General features: G+C 38.6%; 1 protein-coding gene across 2 annotated transcripts in view; it reads right to left on the reverse strand.

The window, feature by feature from the left end:
- TPK1 (thiamin pyrophosphokinase 1) overlaps positions 1 to 21,603 on the reverse strand; it is a 299,636-nt gene that overhangs the window by 172,335 nt on the left and 105,698 nt on the right. For both annotated transcript variants that reach the window (XM_063405764.1, XM_063405754.1), the window contains one exon: positions 14,179 to 14,248. In XM_063405764.1, the coding sequence (XP_063261834.1) occupies positions 14,179 to 14,248 (70 nt within the window). The remainder of the gene's footprint in view (positions 1 to 14,178; positions 14,249 to 21,603) is intronic.

The following is a 21,603-nucleotide window of genomic DNA, read 5'->3' on the forward strand; positions in this document are numbered from 1 at the left end:
TCCTGCACATTTGCAACATGCTGTTGGAATATTGCTCTGCCTGGAAACACTTCCTTTAATGCTGAGATTTAATGAAGTGCTCAGGTTTTTACAGGGAACACACAAAATACAAGAACCCTGCATGTGGTCACTTAATGAACAAGAGCTAGAGCATATCAATTAGAATCATAAATCAATACTAAATCAACATTAAAAGATGCCAGAAGAGTATCCCCAGAGGAGAGGGTCATTACAGTAAACACGATCAGGAATGATCTTCTCGATTACTTTCACTGTGGGGCAGAGAAGAGAGAGTAATGAAATGAAGAGGGATTTGTCCATTTAATTCCTATTTGTTTAAGCCAGCAGAAGCTTAAGTATCCCACTAAGCCAAATGACAGTGTAGTACAGTTCCAGCTCCTGTCTTTGTCAGAAAGTGCTGTTCAGGCTGAAACACTGTGACTCTGAACAGAAATGGGAGAGCAGTAACCTTTCTACAAGATGAGAAGCAGAACCAGAGCCCGTGAACTGCTTTCACTGCTTTGCTGCAAAGCTTCCAACGATGGATTAATGTTGGCCCCTTGGTGCCAATCAGAGCAGACTGATGCTTGCAGAGTAGGTGTTGGTCCAGTAACTCACTTGCTAGGAATGTTAACTCTTCAAAATGGATTCTTCACCATCCTGAGAATTCCTTCTGAGAGCTAAAAATCACATCAATCCATGCATGCTCCTCATACAATTCCCTCCTGTACAAAACCACCCCAAAATCACCTTATGTACAGTTTTCTTTTTTCCCTACAATTGAATGCATCAGAAAGATGAGATATTGACATCCACATCTGTCACTTCATTAATTACAACCATTTGTTGTCAAAGCTCACAGATGATGTTTTAGCAAAAAAGAAAAAAAAGGCACTGGGTTCTTTACTGACTCTTTTCAGGTGTCTTTTCAGGGCAGCCTGTCATTCTCTCACTACTCAAAATACCTTCATGTGCACGATTCCAATCTGATCTGTCACCAATATTTAACACCCATGCTGCAGCTTATAAAATTAGAAAACATCAATCCTCCCACAGAAACTGCTGGAACTTGCAGAGGAAAATAACAAAGCCCTCCTTTCTTTCTTTCTTGTTACAGAGTAACAGTTGCTCCATTGGAGTTATTAGCTAGGTTTATTCTAGAGACTTTCCTCTTTTCAGCTTTAGTATCAAAAACATTTTTACTCCCTTCCCATCTTTTTCTTTGTGCCCTGTTTTTCTCCCTCCTTTCCAATTTTTGGCTTTTTTAGATGATGTCTGTCTGTAACCTGTTTAGATTCTCCAAATACCAAGGCAAAACCCCTGCTGACAAAGAAACAGAGATATTCAGAGTTGTGTTGCATTGGTGTTCAAAGACTCTCTGATTCCATTGAGTGGAATTTGAATGAATAAAGACTCAATGATTCCAAGCCCTTGTAGAGTGGCTTCACTTCTGTGCAGAGGGAATGACAACCACAGCTGGATGCCCATCACTGAACAAAATCATTGGACTTGTAACACACACCAATTGCAGAATCAATCAATCAATCCATCACTCTACTACCCACTCAAAAGCTTGAAAAAAAACTCCAAAAGAACTAAAGCTGACCTAAAAATCCCACCGGTCTCATACAGAATATTTTGAGCTACACCCACACACCAGTCTCTTTTTTTATGCTGAAGAAAAAGGGGAAGTCCAAAGGCACAGCCTTTTACCCACTGCCATTGCTACTTCCTCTGTCATTGTTTCACACATCAAGCACTCTAAAAATAAACTTTTTTTAACCTGCTGATCAGTCTTCTTCCCTGGCATCCTATTAGGTCTCTCCACACCAATTAATTAATCCAGTCTCAAGCTGCAAATCCCTCCGATTCCTTTCACTTAGATAGTCACTCTAGTTTATGCAAACCACTTATAATGAATAAGTGAAGAAGAGCTATATGGTTTTTTTATTACTTCTACTCTTTTTTTTTTAATCTGCCAGATACCTTTTATACAGAGATCAAAACACTGGAGAAAATGAAGACCAAACTGCATGCACATGTGTCCTCTGTGGTACAAAACATCTTATCTAACATCCCCATGAGTCACATATTGTGAGGACATTCAACTACCAGCTCAGCTTAATTTCAAAAGAAAGAAACTTATTCCCAGCTGGAGTTTCTTATCCACCAGGGAAAGCCAGGCAGTTTAAGAGTTAAGCACTCCCACTGTGTAGGTGGGATATCCCTCAGGAGTTAGAGCAAGAATAGACCAAGAATTATGCCAAGACCAAGAATAATTTATTGCTACAGGATTAATTTCATTCCTGATGTTACTGCTACTATTTTAAATAATCTAAATATTTTGATCGCTGTGTGGGTACCTCAAAGTTGCTTCACATACAGTAAGCAGTAATAATTTCCAACTCTTGCCAATGCTGGAATCAGAGTAATAGATAATCAAACAATATTTACACAGTAAAAAGGGTTTTTTTTGTTTGGTTTGGGATTTTTTTTTTAAAGCATAAGGTATGTCCCAGTCTCTGGAAGATGTGGTTACTGACAAAGCAACAGTAGGAGTCTCGCTCTTGTTCCATCAATTTCACAGGCTGTTGGAATAATACCAGGTCGCTGAAAACATTAGATCCAGCTGTGGTGATTTTCCTGCTTGCAATCACCATGGAGAAGTGATGTATCATGTCAAATGTTAGTTATAATGCAAGAATTCAGGGCAATGCATGGAGAGGGTGTAATTGCTTAGGCATCTAGTGCTTAATAACTTACCAATTAAGTCAATAGAACATCCTGAATTTGTACAAAAGGCGATCTGGGTCCCTATTCAACAAGCACAGCCACCATATGTTTCTGTGTTGTGACAATAAAGAAAAATACCTAAGTAACACTAAAAAGAGAACAAAACTGACAAGGGATCACAGTTCCCCTCATTCACCAGGTTCATTTCAAAATACTGAAAAAAGTCCCAACATCATTTCTACAGGATCTTAATGCTGTATGCCCACCGAGATAATCACTGGTAAATCTTGGTTTGTTTTCTCTCTCTAGAATGAAACATAACTTTTGACCCCTGTATTCTTTCTCATGTATTATTTATCTGACCCTTTTTATTTTGCAGTCAGAGGAACAAACGAGGACATTGCTCCAAAGCAAATAAAAGCTGAATACATCTCTTCCTTAGCTCACTTCCATAATTTCTGTGTACAGTACATACATATGCCCCTATTTGAGCCAAAAAGAACTAGTGCAGGACAGATGTCTTTTTATTCTGAATGCTTCCATGTTCAGACTGTCTTGCAACATACAGGTATTTTGGTGGTATGCTTGAGTTGTCGTCCAGCCTTTTATCTACTGCTCTCTTCTATCATCTCTCTGAAGTTCACTCTTCTAGTCTTATCCTTGCAGTGCTAATCTGTTCCTGAGGTGCTGATATGTACACAAATGCTTACAAAAAGATAAGGAAAATGGAAAATATTTGCAAGTAAAGGCATTGCCCACAGCACACAGAAGATGCTCAGGCTGGTATCAGAAACCATTTTAGCGCCTCAGTACATATTTCAGTTGAAACACTCCCTATTTCAGAGCTGAGTTAATGAGTCAGAGCTGAAGGATGTGCTGATCCTGGTCCAGGGTTCTGCAGGAACACCAAAACCAGTCTGTAAATAGCCTCTGGACTTGCCTGTGGGCAATGTCCCACACAGGTCGGTAAGCATCAAAACACAACCCCCATGGACCTTGATGCATTTCCAGTTATTTTAAGACGCTGTAACCTTGGATCTATCTATTTGTATGATCAGACATTATTCTGCTCATTTATTTGGGATCAGTAGGCAAGATATTTCTGTACAGCTTATACAATTTCCAACAGCCTTTTGATTATTTTTTAACATTAACGCCTGATGTATTTTCATTTTATCTGTTATCAAAAACAGATCTTTCTTCCTCTGCTTAAAAATCAGAATTCTCTACATTTCTCTATAATTGACATTTACTACATTTTCATGTATACCAACTAAAACTTTTTTTTTAAGTCTGTATGCAAGAGACAGCAATTTATCCTTTTTATTTAATACAAGTAACTCAAAGCATTACAAGATTTTTCCCTCCACCATTTTGCAAAAATGGAGCCTAGGCTGTGACCTAAATAAGGCCAGTAGTATGGTGGTTGGAGAGGAGTGTGCACACCCATCAGTGTGATTTTTGTAGGAACCATGAGTTGAAGGAGATTTGAGTTTCTCTGAATATAAGTGTATCCAAGAGCAGCTTTGGAAGTACCACTGTGCACATTATCCACATGCTTGAGCAAGTTATTTCTGGTAGCAGACCAAAACTGATTCTGTGACAGCTCAGAGCTCCAAATTTTTAACAAGGATTAACCCTCTTGTCTTGAATTATGGAATTTGCTGGGCTGACTGGCAACCTTATCTAGTCCAACTTTCAATCAACCAGCAATTAATTGATGCTCAGCCCTTCATGTGGATGGCTTTGCAACTGGTTCTGCAGTTTTTGCTCCATAGTTTATCCTTGTCAGAAGAGGCACAGGGATTCATCTCTTGACCCTAAAAAGTAACTTTATTAAATATTCTCAGTTATCAACTGTAATAAGCAGCCTTGATCATAGTTTTAGGACACAGTTCCTTGATCTTGACAGCATTTTCTGTGAAAATAACTGTGGCATAAAACATTTTTAAATCAAAAATTTTTAAATATAACTGTGGCATAAAACATTTTTACATCTATTTGTAAAATGAAACCAGTCTTGGAATACAATTAGATTTAAAAACAAATCTTACAAGAATAACTAGGAAAAATAGTTTAAAGATGAATGGATTTTTACTCTCAAGTTTTACTTCCCATCATATTCCACAATACTAAAGTCCCCCCATTTGTAAGCTTTTGGCTTCACTAACGCTAAATTTAAACAGATTTGAAGAATACAATCATCTGTTCTGAAAATAAAAGTGTCCATTGAATGCAAATTGTTAAAATTCAGAACTTCTGGTTTTCACACATTTATAAAAAGAGAGCAAAGTCTACTAAAGACAGAGAATAGGAAAGAAAACCAAGCAATAAACGCCCAGAATATGTTTATGCTCCAGCAAACACTAATAAGTTTACTAAAAGAACATTTTAGAAACAGCAAAAACTAATTTGAATAATTTATCTATGGATATTTTTTGTATTCAGTCCCATTAGGCAGTATATTGTGATTTGAAGTCAGCTGCAAGGGACTATACTTGGTCTTCCCTAGAATTTTCCAGGCTACGAAAAAAAGAAAACCAAAAAACAACAACAAAAAAGAGAATGGATGTTATAACACTAATTCCTTCCTAAATGTCTGAAGTGCAACAGTGCAGATTAGTCAACTTCAAGGTCATTTATTAACATGCATTCATTTTAAGGGCATTGATAGCACATGGATTTCTGTGCTCCCTAATTCAATACTGCTCTTGGCATCCTTCTCAGGTCTTAACAGAGCTCCTTCAAATCTGAGATCATTCTTGCCATGTTTGATATAAAATCTGTACTTTAAATTCTAAATGACAAGTAGTATTGCAGCAAAGACGCAGCTTGGTTTGAGGCTTGTAAGAACTTTCTAGTTTTGCTTTATTTCAAGGCTACAAAAACTCCCAGTCCCCAGATTGCCTCAAACATCTGTAGAAAGCATTGCTCCATAAAAACCAGCATTGCTGGCTTAATCCTTAATTTCTACTGATAGTAAGACATGCAAAGGAAAAACAGGCATACATTTCACCCTAACACTACACACAAAGACAGCTTCTCCTGGATCCTGAGAATTACTCCTTTAGGCACAACAGACCAAACCACTATAAAGTGCTGAGTACTCTTTAGCCAGCTCAGAAGTCTTTTCGAAGCTGCTTGTTCCACATGTGACTCAATTCATGGATATTTTATCACTGCAAAGTCCTAACTTCGAGCACTGGGGTGGCCATAAATGATTTTTACCATGTCATAAAGCCAGAAATCACCCAGATGGCAATGACATTCCTCCACTTACAGTACACTAGGGGCAGAGATACAGCTATTTGAAGAATAAGATGAAGCAGTACAAACCCCCTGATTGAAAGACCTGGGATTAATTGAAAGTGTCCCTTTATTCTCCTTTTCTTAGCCTCCCCCCTCTTTTTTTTTTTTTTTTTTTTTTTTTTTTTTTTTTTTTTTTTTTCCTTCTAGAACTACTGTTCTGGACAAATTGTGACCCTTTGATTTCCTGGTTGGCAATTTAAACTTGGTTTATGGTGCTCTTATTGGGACAGAGCAGTTTTATGGGCAAAGCACCTCCCTTGCAGCCAGGAGACCTTGTTTCTAAAGCTGAACTCTTCACCTGTTTTGTATTTGCTCATTACTCCATCTCCTCAGACTTTTGATCCTTCTTAACTACACCTAAGCAAGATTAGAATCCTTCCAAAAAAGCAGAGATTCACAGGTAATGTTTGCTGATGTGACTGAAAGAGGATCCTAATGCCATCTTTGAATATCTTGAGGTATGCAAAAAAAGAAAGAAAATCAGTGGATTTATGCCAAAGCATGGAGATCCCTGGAGCACTCATGGAGATCAAGTCTGCTACCACCTAGGACCTACTATTCATTATTAAATACTGATCTCATGAGGAATGATACCTGGCCCTTTGATAGGCTCATCTTTTAAAAAGGAAATATCAGAAACTCTGATGAGATCATGTCAATGAGGAGAGCATTTTATTTATTCTTAAGAATTATTTTCCTGCATTTTAAAGGTGACTGAGAACATGAGATGATTTTGTGTTCATTGCATGATTTTGAGCAAATTAATAAAGGAACAAAGTAGAAGTCTTGATCTCCAGTTCTCCATTTTAATCTGTAGACAATACTCTCATTCTTGCTCTACACAAAACCTCATACGTCTACATCAGCCTCTTGTGAATCATATCCAGAGGTTCCACCAAGGACTGCTCTTTCTTTTCTACTCTTCTCCTGTAAAGAAAGCATGGTCCTGTAGTAAGGCACTAACTTGCTTCCACTGTCTCCTGACATAAAAGAAACAAGGCATTCATACACCCATGTACACACACATACCTCAGGGATGAAAAGCCAGCCATCTCACAGCTTCTGTAAGGGCATGATGTGACCAAGCCTTCTTTCTATTAGAGATCTAAATTTCTGGGGTCACAGCAACAGGCAGCACTGTCACCTCCCATCATTTTTAGTTATAATATTACTATGATTCTACACTTACCATCTTGACTAGCAAAAGCAATAGAAATCAGACATGAAGAGTAATTTATCTCACCTAGATACTGATAATATTTGTAAGACCATATATTTTATTATTATCTGCCATTTGATTTTCAGTTTCAGGGAATGATTAAGAAAAACCCAACTTGCCCATTTTCTGTTATGGTTTATGTAGCAAGTACACTTAGAAGCACCTCCAAGTAAACGTAGTTGCTGGTGTCTCTCCTCAAAATAAATCCGCTTCTTGTGATATGCAAAAAGTACTTTTGCCCCTCCTAAAATTCTCAAGTGAATCCGAAATAATGGTTGTGTAACTCCCAGATTTTTCGTTTATAGCATATGCTGACTAAGTGAATAGAAACAACTCCTTCACTCCAGAAGAATACATACTCCCAGGTCTGGCTTATACAGCTGTTTAATATGAAGATGAACCTAGCAGAAAATAAATAGACCAATGATTTCCAACTCTCATAATTTCTGTAAGCATTTGATTCAGAGACCAAATAAGTCTGATAAGTCTAGTGATGTTATTGCCCTAACACTTTCAGGAAACTCCTTCCAATACAGGAATCTAATTTTGGTTTAAATTGAGGATTGAAACTATGCGTATTTCATGATATTCATGTCTTGCTACCTCAACTCTTCACTGTTTTTCAAACAAATCTCGACTTAACAGTGCACAGCTACTGGAATATAAATGTATTTGAAAACGTAATTGAGTGAAAGTAATTAAATTGAAAACATAAACGAAGAAAGCAAAAAATTACATGGTCATGAGGTATCTTGAGAATTTATCATCTGCACTACCTGAAGCAAATAATTATGTAACTTCAAATGGATTCATCTTTCCAAAAAACTGAGATACATTTCTTTGTTTTCTTTAAATTTTTTGGTGCCTGGCTGTTTTCTAAAAATTTAAAAATGGATCCCAAGTCAGGTATTGCCTAAAGGAGAAAACTGTGAATAGGGAGGGTTTTTTTGAACACTCCTGCAGGATTTATTAGGAAAATGCAGGATTCTAATTTTGATCTTTAAACACTGCTGTAGTTTTTAGGTCAGGAAAAGATGTCTGACGTAAAGATCTCCTTTAAGCCATTTGACAAATAAAGCACTGCCTGAGTTTGCAAATTTCTTGGCTTTTGGACTGTAATCCCTTAAATCAAGTAACTCTTCACCACTAGCAGCAAAGGTGCTGGATTTGACCTCACAGTTTCAGAGGCTGTATTTTTTTAAAATATTATCAAGAGATATTCTCACATCAACATGAATAAAGCAAAAACTTCATGAGTACTATAGTCTCACATCCTCTCCAAATCACACAATGAATAGATTTTAAAGACAAGAAATGATAATTTTACTCTTCATGTATAAATCTATAATCAGATAATCTCATTCAGTGTTTTCTGCATCAGTGCTCTAAATTTTTGTCTGAATGTAAGATGTCTTAAGAACAATACTCAGTTTAATCTGAAGAGTTCAAGCAAAGAATTCCTCTCAACTGTACATTAAGTTATGTCAGTGGCTAATTACCTTCACAAATACCCTGTTTCTAATACAACATGGAACACAGCAAAGTATGTATGAATTTCTCAGTCTAATAATCTTATTAGGGACCCACTTTTCCATGAGTAGAAGGTACTCAGGAAAAAAGACAGAAGATCTCATTTTAGAGATGGGTTTTGCCAGCTGTTTTCCAGATGTTCCTCTTTTGATTGTCTTGACAACAGAGGCACTTGTTCTCAGATTAGTCAAAGTCAGTGTAAACTATAAATAACCAACTGAAGTAGCCAAGGCACAACTAACTGCTAAAATGCACACATGAAACCATCAAAATATACAGACACTATGATTCATCTTTCCACTATTCATGCAGGCAAATATATGGTGATAACTACCTTTCCTCATGGAAGTTACATTAGCTTAGTTTTCCTATTCAAAGGTTAAACTTGTTTAGCATTCAAACTTTGATGCAAGATAAAACCTTGGAAAATGCATGCAGAGATCTGGGTGCAATTGCAGAGCTACAGTCTTGTTGGGATCACAGAAAAATGACTGAATGGTGCAATAAGGGAATGCAGGCTTTTTAGGAAGAACAGGATGGAACGCAGGGAAGGAGAGTTGCCCTTTCTGGGCAAAAGAAACAGGAGTGCACAGAGCTCTGCCTGGGGATATATGAAGTTAGGTGAGCTAAAGCTGAAGTGGAATTGCATCTTGACAGGAATTTCAAAGATGTAAGCTGATTGTAAAAAAATATTTTTGAGGTCTGTATTTGAAATTTAGCAGTTGCACCAACTGGAAATGTCTACAAAATTTGTTCCTAATTTTTAAAAACTCAAAGCTTCTTTAAGCTGCCTGCATTTAGAGATGTTCAGAGAAGACTTGTATAATAGCAGCTGCATTTTCATGCATTACCTGAGTTCACATCATTTATGTCTAATATGTAGAAAATGCTACCAATTTTCCAGTTTTACTGCTACTCCTATATTTCATACAGTTCACAGGGAGAAGCTGAAAGCATAGAGGAAGTGATGTTCTCTTTGAGTGTAGGCAAGCCAACTAGTGTCACACAGTAAGTCTGAAATACTAACTAGAACTCCAGAAACACAGTATTTTTCATGATTGGTTTATCCTTCCTCTTGCAGAGTTCACTGCTCCTCTCTTTAATATGATGCTCTTAACACTGCAAAATCTGAGTACACAATGGATTTGACACCTCTCTGGAAAACAGCATCCAAGACACAAGTACTAATGATTAGTTTTTAAAGCTTCCAATGAAATGATAGTTTACAATGCATTTTCACCTTTGTATACCCCAAAGCCAGTGACACCCAGGTTAATCAATGTCTTGGGATTTAATCAGAAAGTGTTGAGAAACAAGTTATGTAGTGTGATACAGATAAACAACAGCCTAATGCTGAAGTGGAAAGCAGTGCTTCACAATGATTCAAGAAAATTCAAAATTGGATAGGCAAGGCAGACAGAATGAGGCAGAGCAAAAAGCCCATAAAGATCAGTGCCTCACCTTTAACTCTGATTAGCAGCAAATGTTTAGCAATCAAGAATGGTTTAGCAGTAATCCTTATTTCTAAGTGGGAACTGGTGTTAACAGTCTAAGGAAAATAATTGCAACTCAGGTCTTTTGAGAAAATGAGAAAACCAACCAAATATCATAAAAATGACACCACAGATACAGAGGAAGACAGATAACACCTTACATATGTTAACCTCATGACAAAGTCTCATTGCTATGTCAGCCTGTGCAGTGCTATAAAGAGGAAGGTGAACTGCCTGTGCTTCATGGGCCTAGCACAAAAGCATGGGAAAGTATCAGTGGAGAAAACATGAACCAGAAGGAGGTGAGGGGCTCTCGAATCACCCTTTGCTGCTTTTCATCCACCAGCATAGGATTGTTCAGCACTGAGGAAGAACTAGAGCAACTATGGTAGCAGCAAAAACGAGGCTTAAGAGGGGATACCTCAATTAAACACAAGCATCCAAAGACACAACTATTAGAAAGACTATGTATCCCTAGACTCTTAGACTATTAGAAAGACTCTGCACCCCTTCTGGGATATTGACACAATCAAATAGCTCTGTAAAGTGCCTGTACACCAACACACACAGTACAGGAAACAGACAGGAGGAAGCAGAGATCTGTGTGCAGTCACAGATCTCACTGTGACTATGGAGATGCAGTGGGATAGCTCCCGTGGCTGGAATGTTTTCATGAAGGGCCACACGCTGTTTAGGAGACACAGACTGGGAAGGTGTGGTAGTGCAGTTGCCCTCTGTGAGAGAGGCAACACTTGGAATGTACTGAGCTCTGTCTTGGTGAGGATGATTGTTGCCATGAGGTTTTTTCCTGTGTGTCGAGTGCTCATATTGAAAGAGAATATGCAGCTTCTCTCCCGCTTGTTAATGTAAACACTGGCCATGTTTTGCTAACTGTCTCTCATTGTTTACATATTTCTAGTTGGGAGGAGAAAAGGTGATGGACGGTTAGCTTGACCAGTGTGGATTGGAAGGTGGGGATTTCATCCTCCAATAGATGGACATTATAGAAAATGTATATAAGTGACTTTGTAAATAAACTTTGGAAGTTCCTGCTTCCTGCCCTGATCTGCTCGCAACCTAAAAAATGTCTATGGAGTCCCTCTCTTACCGTCAGGCCCCGTGGCGGCAGATGATGAGCTGAGGGCTTATGGGTTTGCATGAAATGACAGACTGGTAAGGGTGATGATGTTGTGGGTGTTTGCTACAGGTTGCCTGGGCAGGAGAAGGAGGTTGACAAGGCCTCATAGGGGCAGCTCAAAGCAGCCTCAAAGTCACAGGCACTGGCTCTTGTGGGGGTCTTTACCTACTCTGACACCTGCTGGAGAAACAACACAGTGAAGCACAAACCATCCAGGAGGTTCCTGGAAAGCCCTGATGACTTCTTCCTGACAAAAGAAGTGGACGATCCCACAAGGAATGGTGTCCTGCTTGATCTCACACTAACAAACAGAGAAGGCCTCGTTGGAGATGTGAAGGATGGGCTGTAGGGACCGTGAGGCTGTGCAGTTCAGTATGGGGAAGGAGGAAGCAAGGCAGTAAGACTGTAACCATGAACTTCAGAAGAGCTAACTGCAGCCTCTTTAGGGGTCTTCTTGAAAGAATCCCATGGGAATGAGGCCTGCAGGAAACAGAGGTCCAAGAGAGCTGGTTAATATTCAGTGATCACTTCCTCCAGTCCCAAGAATGTTGCATCCCAGTGAGAAAGAAATCAGGCCAAGGGGAAAGAGGCCTGTGGATGATCAAGGGACTCCCGTCATTACTTGAGTGTAAGCAGGAAATACACAGGAAACGGAATCAGTGTCAGGACACTTGGAATGAATGCAGAGAGGCTGTCACAATAAGTATAAGTGAGATGAGGATGGTCAAGACCCATCTGGAATTAAAGCTGGCCAAGGCTGTCAAGGACAACAAGAAGGGCTTCTTCAACCCACTCCCTTCCAACTTTACCATTCTGTAATATGAACTTATCTCCAAAGGAAGATACCAGTACAACATCACCAAACCACAACCTGGTCTTTTCCCAAAATATTATCACTAATTCCCATTCCAAAGGATTCTTCATAGAATTTGCTGTCACTGAGATCAAGCCCAAAATATCAATCAAATTCTTTATTTATATCTCTTGTATATAATAATCTTTCTAAAATTAAAAGACTTTTTCTTTTTATAGGTTTGATACAACACAATTAGATATCGGGACTTTGAATAAAGTATAGTTTTAAAAGGTTAAGACAGCATTAAAAATGATTAGTATGTCAGCAGAGTCTGAGAAGACAGCTCTTTAATAACAATGGACAGGGAATTTAAAGAAAAATACTTCAGAGAAGTAAATAGATATTCTTTCCAGCAGAATGATTTCTTTAAAGACAAAAATCCAAATTATGCACATCTCCTTTTTTGTTTCAAAAGAACTACTTTGAGGGTAAAATATACCTACCCAAAGCAATTAAGATGAGAAGAAGAAAGGGGAAAAGAATACTCCTAGGGCCAAGTATGTAAGACTGAAAGAACAATTAAGTCAAAGTATAATCATCCATTTTCCCCTGAATTATATTTATTTAATACAAACATAAAGGTGCAGAACAGATGAATGAGTTACTAGAGAAGGTAAAGAAAAAGCTCTCAAATGTTGTTCTTTGGAGAGCATCACCATTATCAAAGAGAACTGTTTGCTGCAAGTCAGTCTTGAATTCAAACAGACACCTGCTTAAGTTTTTCATGGCTCTGTGAGCAAGTACTAGAAAAGGAGAGATTGAATGTTGTAAAATATATACTGCAACAGTAGTGCCTCCCAAACTCCAGTCTTGGTTTCAGCAACTGTAGAACTTCAGATAAACATCTCACAGATAACAAACTAGGAAATTTTTACTTAAAGTTTTACTTTTGGACTACAGTCTTTCTCTCTAACTCTTGTCTTTATTCTGAAGAAGAGGAAACTGAGTTTCCTCATGTCTCCATCATATCCTTTCCATGAGATGAAAAGCAAACTATATGTCAGATTTTGCTATATGTATAAAACTGTTCATAAACTTTTAAGTTCTAACAGATGCCTTTCTCATTCATTGGCTCCAAGAGCCAGTTTTTAAATTTGCTTTTATGAAATTACTTGTTTATGAATTCTTGCTCAAAAAACCTGAAAATCCTAAAGACAAGCAAAAAGAATCCTTAGTAAGCTAAATTTGCACAATGCTCCATGATTCCAATACAAAGATAAGAAATCACTTGAATGAAGCATTTTGCATCACAACTCCAGCTCAACAGTTCTGGTGCAGAAACCTGAGATGTTTTACAATTTTAAATGCCATTGCAGAAAACAAGAACATATTCCTTCAGTGATATTTACCCACCTAGTGTACACATTTATATTTAGTTTCGGTACTTGCCTTTGGTCATTTATAATGCCCTGATACTAACTGAAAAATAATTCAAAAAGAAGATTTCCTATTTTATTACTCATCTTACTACACTAAGTAAATAGATTTCTTCTAAGGCCTCAGAAGAAAAATGAAGGGGGCAAAGTTTGTTTCATCTCATGGTGACAGGCATCAGACATTCCTCTAGGTAACTCTTGCTAGGGGCACAGCAAATTTTTTCAGAGGCCTAACTCTGATGGATGCACAAAATAAGACAGACCAAGAGCAGAGCTTTCAATAGGAAAAAAGACCAGTGGGTTTCAGGGAAAATGGTGTTTCATGCTACCTGTGTTTTTAGAAATTGTGGGAATAAAAATTTAAGATAATGTGGAGAAAATATTATGCTACCTGCCACAGTTCTTTAAAGTACCATGCACAGAGCAAGCAGCTGCTTAAGTAACAGAACAGATCTTGCTCCTCCACATTTTACTTTCATTGAGAAAAGATGACTTCCATGACTTCAAGTGTATTGCTCTCATACCTTTCCTGGCTCCCTTCTGTGATGTAGTAGAGATGATTGGCACCCCCATCAGCACAAGCTCTTAGGGCAGCTGCAAGGGAAGAAAGAGAACATCAGTGTATTTGCATTATAAATAAAACCCCACAACCAGTTGACAGTGCTGTGTAAACTTAATTGTTCATAGTGGCATAGGGAATAAGCTTGAGATTCTTGTATGGCTTTTAGCTTCCTATACTTGACTGCTTTCCCTGTTTCTCTAAATAAAAATTTGAACTGTTTTTATCAGACTAGTGCCAATCTTCATGTGACTATGCCACTGTACTTGCAAATAGCTTACTTCTATCTATCTGAACCTGCTGCCCAGACAGCTTAAACTACAAGACAGGTAAGTATTAAAAACCTGAAAAAGCCCACCCTCCATCTATGGATGGATCCTCCACCGTGTCACAAGTGGGAACTTGCACTGTAAACACAACTATCATCTCATCCAGGCAGAAAGTTCCCTATGGTGGCTCTACAGCAACCTGCATAACAACCAGGAAAGAAAAATAACTAAGAGTTAATAATGACAATATCCTTTTTCTCTTTTTTCCCCTCCTACGACACAAAAATGGTAACTGTATTACAGTTCCTATATTATTCCACAGACTGTTTGAATCTTCTGGTATAAAGTAGGTGGTTTAGGTCTTAGCTTTAAATCTTGGACTATCCTGATACAAAACCACAATAATTTTCAGCACTTCCACCTAACTTGGGGACCACAAATGGAATGTGCCACTAATTCCAGTTGATTGAAAGAAGCAGAGACATGCTGTTCTCTTGTGATCCTCTTGTTTATACAGACTTAAGTTACAGAAAAGAGACAAGTCTAGCACTATTATTACAAAATCAAACATAAACTGGTATGTTTTATTCATAAGCTTCCCTATTAATCATCATTTAACTAACACACAGCTCTTTCATGAGGTTTTTAAAACCTGATAAGCTATTAAAGATTGAAAATGACCATCTTGTCTAAGCAGTCATTATCAGTTTTGCTCTGAGATGCACAAGTTAGATAACTATAGCACACAAGATAAAAGAAGCTGTTGCTTTTACACTAGGGCAGAGTGTTCCTTCCAGGCAAAGAGAAACTGACTGGTAATGCTGAAAGGGCTGAAAGTCACAGGGCCAGGGGGGAAAAAGAGGAGAGACAAGTAAAAAAAAGGTACAGACAATCAAATCAGGCACTTCTTGCTGCTGAGAATCCAATTTTCCACTAAAGCTGTCTTCCTTTGGTGTTTCAGTCAGAACCACCCCTCAGCAATGATACAAACCTGTATCTTTCCTTTTGGTGTGGCAATCCACCTCCCTCCCTACTTAGCCAGCCTATACAAAGAGACCTCTATAGAGTTCACCTCTATAGCTGCTCTCATTTTTAAGTCATTCTTTCTTATGTGGGTGCTGAACTTCCACAGGGAGTGTCTGTAAATGAATATCTACTGTGCAGTACTATGTGACTTTGGCTATGGATTTTCTGGGGAGAGCAGGGGGGGAAAGAAGGAAGCAGGATGACACAAAAGCTACCAGCTCATCATAGGTAAGTTTGGGTATCTCAGCTTTTTTCCTTCAGGCTGAAGCCATGAGCAGAGCAGGAGAACAAGCACTGTACTCCTCTGCACTGCTTCTAGCACAGCTTCTGCTCCAGCTCTCTGCAGTACCTGCTCGGGCAAGCACTACTGCCCTCAGCCTTCTTGTACAGACCCTGCTCTGTGTCTCCTTACACCATTTCAGTTACTCCTCACAGCCTCCACCCAAACCCAAACTAAAAGGCCAAGGTCAAGCAGATTTGATCCTGAGAAATCTTATTAGGTGAACTAATTTCTAGACTATTCTAGAAGCTTGCCAGCCATTTACCATGGTGATTCACTGCTTCACGCAAGTGCCTCATCTAGTCTGATGAATACATCACAAGACAAGAACAACACTTTTTGCCCACTGTGTTTGACTGGAAGATTTTAACTTCTCCTCTCACTTGAGGTTATGGCTGAAAATGGATTGATATACTTCCTTTCACTTGGACATATCTGTTGTCTCAGAGAGTTCAGCTCACACAGAACATAGTAATGGCCCATTGCAACAAGAGTGTGCAATACCTGTCCTTAAGTCAACTATCCTGACCACTGGCTTATGAAGCAGATAGAAGGCATCTAAGCAAGGCCTAGGACCTAAGGCACATGATCTGCCTAAATTCTGAGGAAAAAAAAAAAAGAATGGGATGAGATACATAAAATGAGTTTAAATTTATTACCGGTCTCAATTGTTTTAACACAGCCAGAGTCTTAACTATTGCATATTCTCTCACTGGACTTACCGCAAGTGAAGCCTGGCCCCTTCATCTGATCTTACAATTTTAAAACAACATGACCAAAAAACCCAAACCAAATTAAGCAGCACAAAACAAATCAGTGTTCACTGGTACATGTGAAAGTACTGAGATTCTCCCAAAGACAGGAAGGTGCCTAAGTAACAGATCTATGACACTTGGATGTTTTTCACACGGATATGGTGCTACTATTTGGTATCTCAAATCAAAACAATTGCCTCACATAACTGCAATTTAAAGCTGTCCCTCACATATTTATTCTTATTTATAAGAAAAGAAAAAAAAATCAACTTCTGTAGCACTGTAAAGTTATTTAGAAAAACAATTTATGAGGTACTGATCCTTTACCAGCAAGTTAATAACTTACACTGAAATCAAAGAAAGCCCCAATTGCATTAAGGAACTTGCAGGTAATTAACAGATTGGCTGGAGGCCAGTAAATCATAATATTTTAACGGCTATGAACTAAGCTGTGCCTGACAAATAGTAATAATATATGTTAGCTGGAAGAATATGTATCATTATTATCTGGAAGTGTTTAAGGAGATAGTCAGCAATTCTAAGCTTACAGTTTGGATGGAAAATTCTCTATGAAAAATAATAGGAACTGATTTTATATAGTGCTTTTATATTACAGACAAAATTGTATTACAAACAACTATTTGGCCCAAGTGCACCATGGCAACTGCATAGGCAAATCCAACAGTCTCTAGGCACTTTGCAACAGCTCACACGAAACCTCATTAATTATTTCAGCAGAAACTGAAGGACCTGAACAGGATCTGGGCTTTGTTTTGCTTGGCTTGGCATCCTGAAAACAGAAACACCTTCTTCGGAGATGTTTTCAATTTAAACAGATGAAAAAAAAATTAAAAGGTGGAAAATGACATAGATGGATGAAGTGCTAAGGGTCACAAATGGGCCAAAGGCAAGTTATCTTCTAAGGTGACCAAAGTGGATGGTGGGGCTTATAAAGTGAAGAATAACTTGAGTGGCCGGTGAGAACACCAAAGGTCTTGCTCTTACCATCTCTTCTGGCCAAAAGAGTACCATCACGTTATGACAGACCCCCCAAATTTGCTAGGTGGGCTGCACATGGAAGTACGCTCTTGCTTGTATGTCAGAAGAAACTAGGTCACCAAGGGCATTATCTAAGGGCTAGGGGCAGTTAACCCTGTCTCTGTGAATTGAGACATACTAAGAAATGGTTCTCCAAGTAGCTCACTGAGCTCTGGTGGGCCAGGAGGACCCTGAACAGCTCCAGAAAAAAACCTTGTGATATGCAGCTAGGAGCTGTAGGTTTTTCAACCAGCACAATGGGAAGTAGAGGAGCCCTGAGCTTTTGGCTACCCAGCTCAGCTGCAGAGCTCCACGGTACCATTTCATGCTTCTGTTACTAGAAGAGATGATGCTAAGAGGACAAGGACATAAGTGCACTGCAGCCCCAGTTCAGCATGCGAATCTGCACTCCTTGGCATTACCACAAATTACCACCTTTCCAATCTGAATATTGTGTTAAACTCCATTCCTCAGAAATAGCTCAGTCTGCCAAATTACCACCTTTTCTATCTGTTACATTCCTTCCTCATATAACTCCAGTGTCAGTCAGTGAACTAGGGCATGGAGACATAATCTAAAAATCAACTGTTTTATTGTGCAGGAGGGGGAACTCAATGGCACTGTCAATAATTGCTTCCCAAGTTATTGGGAGCAGCATGTGTTCAGTCCAGCAGTGTCTGGAATTATGGCAAGAGTTAACACCCCTCAGCTCTACCTATGCCAAGGAAGAGTTACATAAAGAGCATATTGTCAAGCCATCCCACCTATGAGTTTCTCACAGGCAGCATGAATGAAGAAACAAAAGCCGTTCTGAGCAATACCCTTCCTGTTAAATGGTGCATCTTCTGCTAGTAACCAATAAAGTATTTCCCTTTAGTGACTGAATCTGAGGCACCAATTTTAGGGCTAATTATTAGTTTTTACAAAAATTATTCTAACACAACAAAAAATGCTGGAAACATTTTACTTTATATTTACCCCTTTGGCAAATATAATAACTTCTTGTCCCTGTGAGATGGGATATGAACAGCATATCAAACACAAAAAGGAAGGTCTTGGCTGTGAGCTATCTAGTTCTGATGGTTTTTACTGAAAAGGAGCAGGTATATGATCGTATTCAATAGCCCTGCAAATTCAGGTGGGGCAAAAGACTCCACAGAAGAGATGCAACTCTTGCAGACTAAGATGAGTGCATAAAAAGGGAATACATTTATAAATATTACCAGTACCTGGGAAAGAAAAGCATAACTTTATTATTCCTATTCTATTATTCCTTCCAATTAGCATTAAATTATATTCTTTTCCAAACAGATCTTGAAATCAATCCACGTTTTTTGCTTAAATTCATATTCATGACAACTGTCCTTAAACAGTGTCGTTTAACAACTGTTTTGGCCAACACAAAACTCACTAAAAACTGCTTTAGTATAGCTCCTCTGGTTCCTTTTCTAATTTTACACAACTTCTTCTAGGTATGCAATCTCTTTCCCTCATTCATTTATTGATTCAGTAGCCTGGTAACTATAATTAAACTGCCAGCAAAATCTATGCATAAGAGAACTCTGCTTAATTAATGACTTGGAGTGCTGGTAGTAATACATACGTGAAATAAATGGTAGATATGCAGTGAATTGCTTGGTTGGCTTGATACACAGGGCCAACACATTTTTGTCCCTGTATTACTAAAAAATAGCAGTTACCAACAACAAAATGCATAATCTGTATTTATGTGATGTCTCATTTTCTCCTTTGTCCTGCAGCAGTTGCAAAAATAAATTTAACAAACCCATGGCTTTGTACAGCTGCAGATTGCTAGATGCTAATTGCATCTCAAACTTCCCTCCCTCCCATGTGTTTCCACCTGTGTTATCCGGACTGTTTGCAACTGCTATTCCACATCAATTACAGGGCACTGCAGACAGCCCTCTTCTGTCAACTGCAGCTCTGTTTAGCAAATCAACTACCAGTCCATGATAGTTTTCTGCTTTGTGGCTGGACACTGGTCTTGCTATGAGGCATTTTAACTATTTAGAATAGGTCTATCCTTACCTTGCAAATGAGTGGTTTGGCTACTTAAAGAAACACCATGAAAGACATTGGTGAAAGCAGGGTTTAATATGAATTTGTGAAAAATACAACTTTATATTGTTACATGACAAGGTTCAGTCCACTACTTCCTACAAGGATGAAAGCATAGAAAGGAAGACCAAATTAGAAACAATTTGAAATGATTTACATGGAAGCTGGGAATGGTAGAGGGGGTAAGGGTACAAAGGCTAGGGTGCAAAAGGGCTTAGCAGCACTTAGTCATTAATAATTAATATTTACAGAGCAATTAGATAAGGTTCCCTACAATTACAACAATGATTAACGATAGATTTGAGGTGGCAACATTCATACTATAATCAATTCATATGCACACAGATAAAATGATGTGTACACCCCTTTGTATTTGTGCAAAGGTACCTATCATAAATTCCCCTTGAGTTCAGTGGAATGCTGGCATCAAGTCCCTTTGTGTTTGCCAGCAGGCAAGGGCTGCACCTTGAGAAGTGTGGAGATGGCCTGGGGTGGGGGTATCAGCCCAGGCCTTATTGTTAGTGACAGTTCTTGACCTGAGGACTTGTGAGCTCTGAGGTGTCACACTCAGAGGGCTGTTATTCCAAAATTGTTTGTGCAGCAAGAGAGATGCACCAGCTACAAATCTCTGATACCTAAACCATGACTTCTGAACTATCCCTAACAAAGAATATAGGTACTCAGTAGTCCTGAGACAAATAGAGCACCAACACTGGAGCCAGCTGTCTGCTCCCATATGGACCAGACTGGATCTCAGATGAAAAAAGACAGTACTTTTGGTAAGGTTATTATATGCTTCCTACAAAGCTGCTCTGCTTCTTTAATCACTCTGCTTTGAGCTGTAAACATCATAGAGATCTCAGCCAAGCAGAGGCAGGATTCACTAAACAATAAATATGAGAAAGAGGAAACCAATGGGAGAATGAATTAGGAACACTATTCTTTTTTCAGTGCATTGATTCAGTATTGAGCTAAAGCCACACAGATAACACTTCTCTTTAAAAAGTTCTCACAGAAATTAAACACATGGAAAAGGAAAGCATTTTTTCCACAGACAAAAAACACCGCTGAATTTTACTTCTGTCGCTGTAACAGTCTCCACAAGAGAAGCAGCCCTGTGCTTTGTCACAGAGAAAACTAGGAGGAGAGAGCTCAAACATAAAGTACTTGCTGCCATCATTTCCATTAAAATCTAAGTGACCTTTTCATGAGAAGGCTATGTGGCTTGATGCCACTGGCAGAAGAATCAGGAAGAAGTTTGCTCTTTTTATTTTCTCCTTTTTTTTTTGCTATTTAAAAATGACAGCTAAAGCTATAATATAACATTTAATCAGCTTTTCTTCTTGCCCTGAGCACACATCTATTATTACTAGGTAACAGTAAAAAAAACTGATTAGGGCACAGACCAAAAAAAAAAAAAAGGAAAAATGCACCGAAGTGCATAATATTACTCCTGACTTTTACTGTGCTACACTACTTGTTTTGAATGGTTTTAAAGAATAACTTGTCAAATCTAAGATCCTCACAAAGCAAACGAGTTGCTGAAACCAAAGCAGGCAGTCCTAAGTGGGCTTCAAATCTGTATTTTCCAGAGTGAGAAGGAATACAAGCTCTTTACAGCCATACATTTTATTGAAGTGTGGTCTGATACCATGAATTCCCCAGAGATTCACAAGCCCTTACTGTAGTGCCACACACTGGCCCCAGGGTGGGGTTGGATCCTGGTTTGCAGACCTTGGCTCTCTAACCCTCGATTGCTGATGAAGGATGAAACACCAAACCCCTACAGACACAATACTGTTGATCCTTCACAATACATTCCATCAGGCAGCCTTTCAAACAACACCTGATTTCACTGCTTTTCAAGTACAATGTGCCTCACTACCAAAACTCTACTATAGCGTGTCTAGCAGTGTCCTATACCGACAGCAAACACCTCCACT

This window comes from Prinia subflava, chromosome 1, assembly GCF_021018805.1.
Source record: "Prinia subflava isolate CZ2003 ecotype Zambia chromosome 1, Cam_Psub_1.2, whole genome shotgun sequence".
Taxonomy (NCBI): Eukaryota; Metazoa; Chordata; class Aves; order Passeriformes; family Cisticolidae; genus Prinia; species Prinia subflava.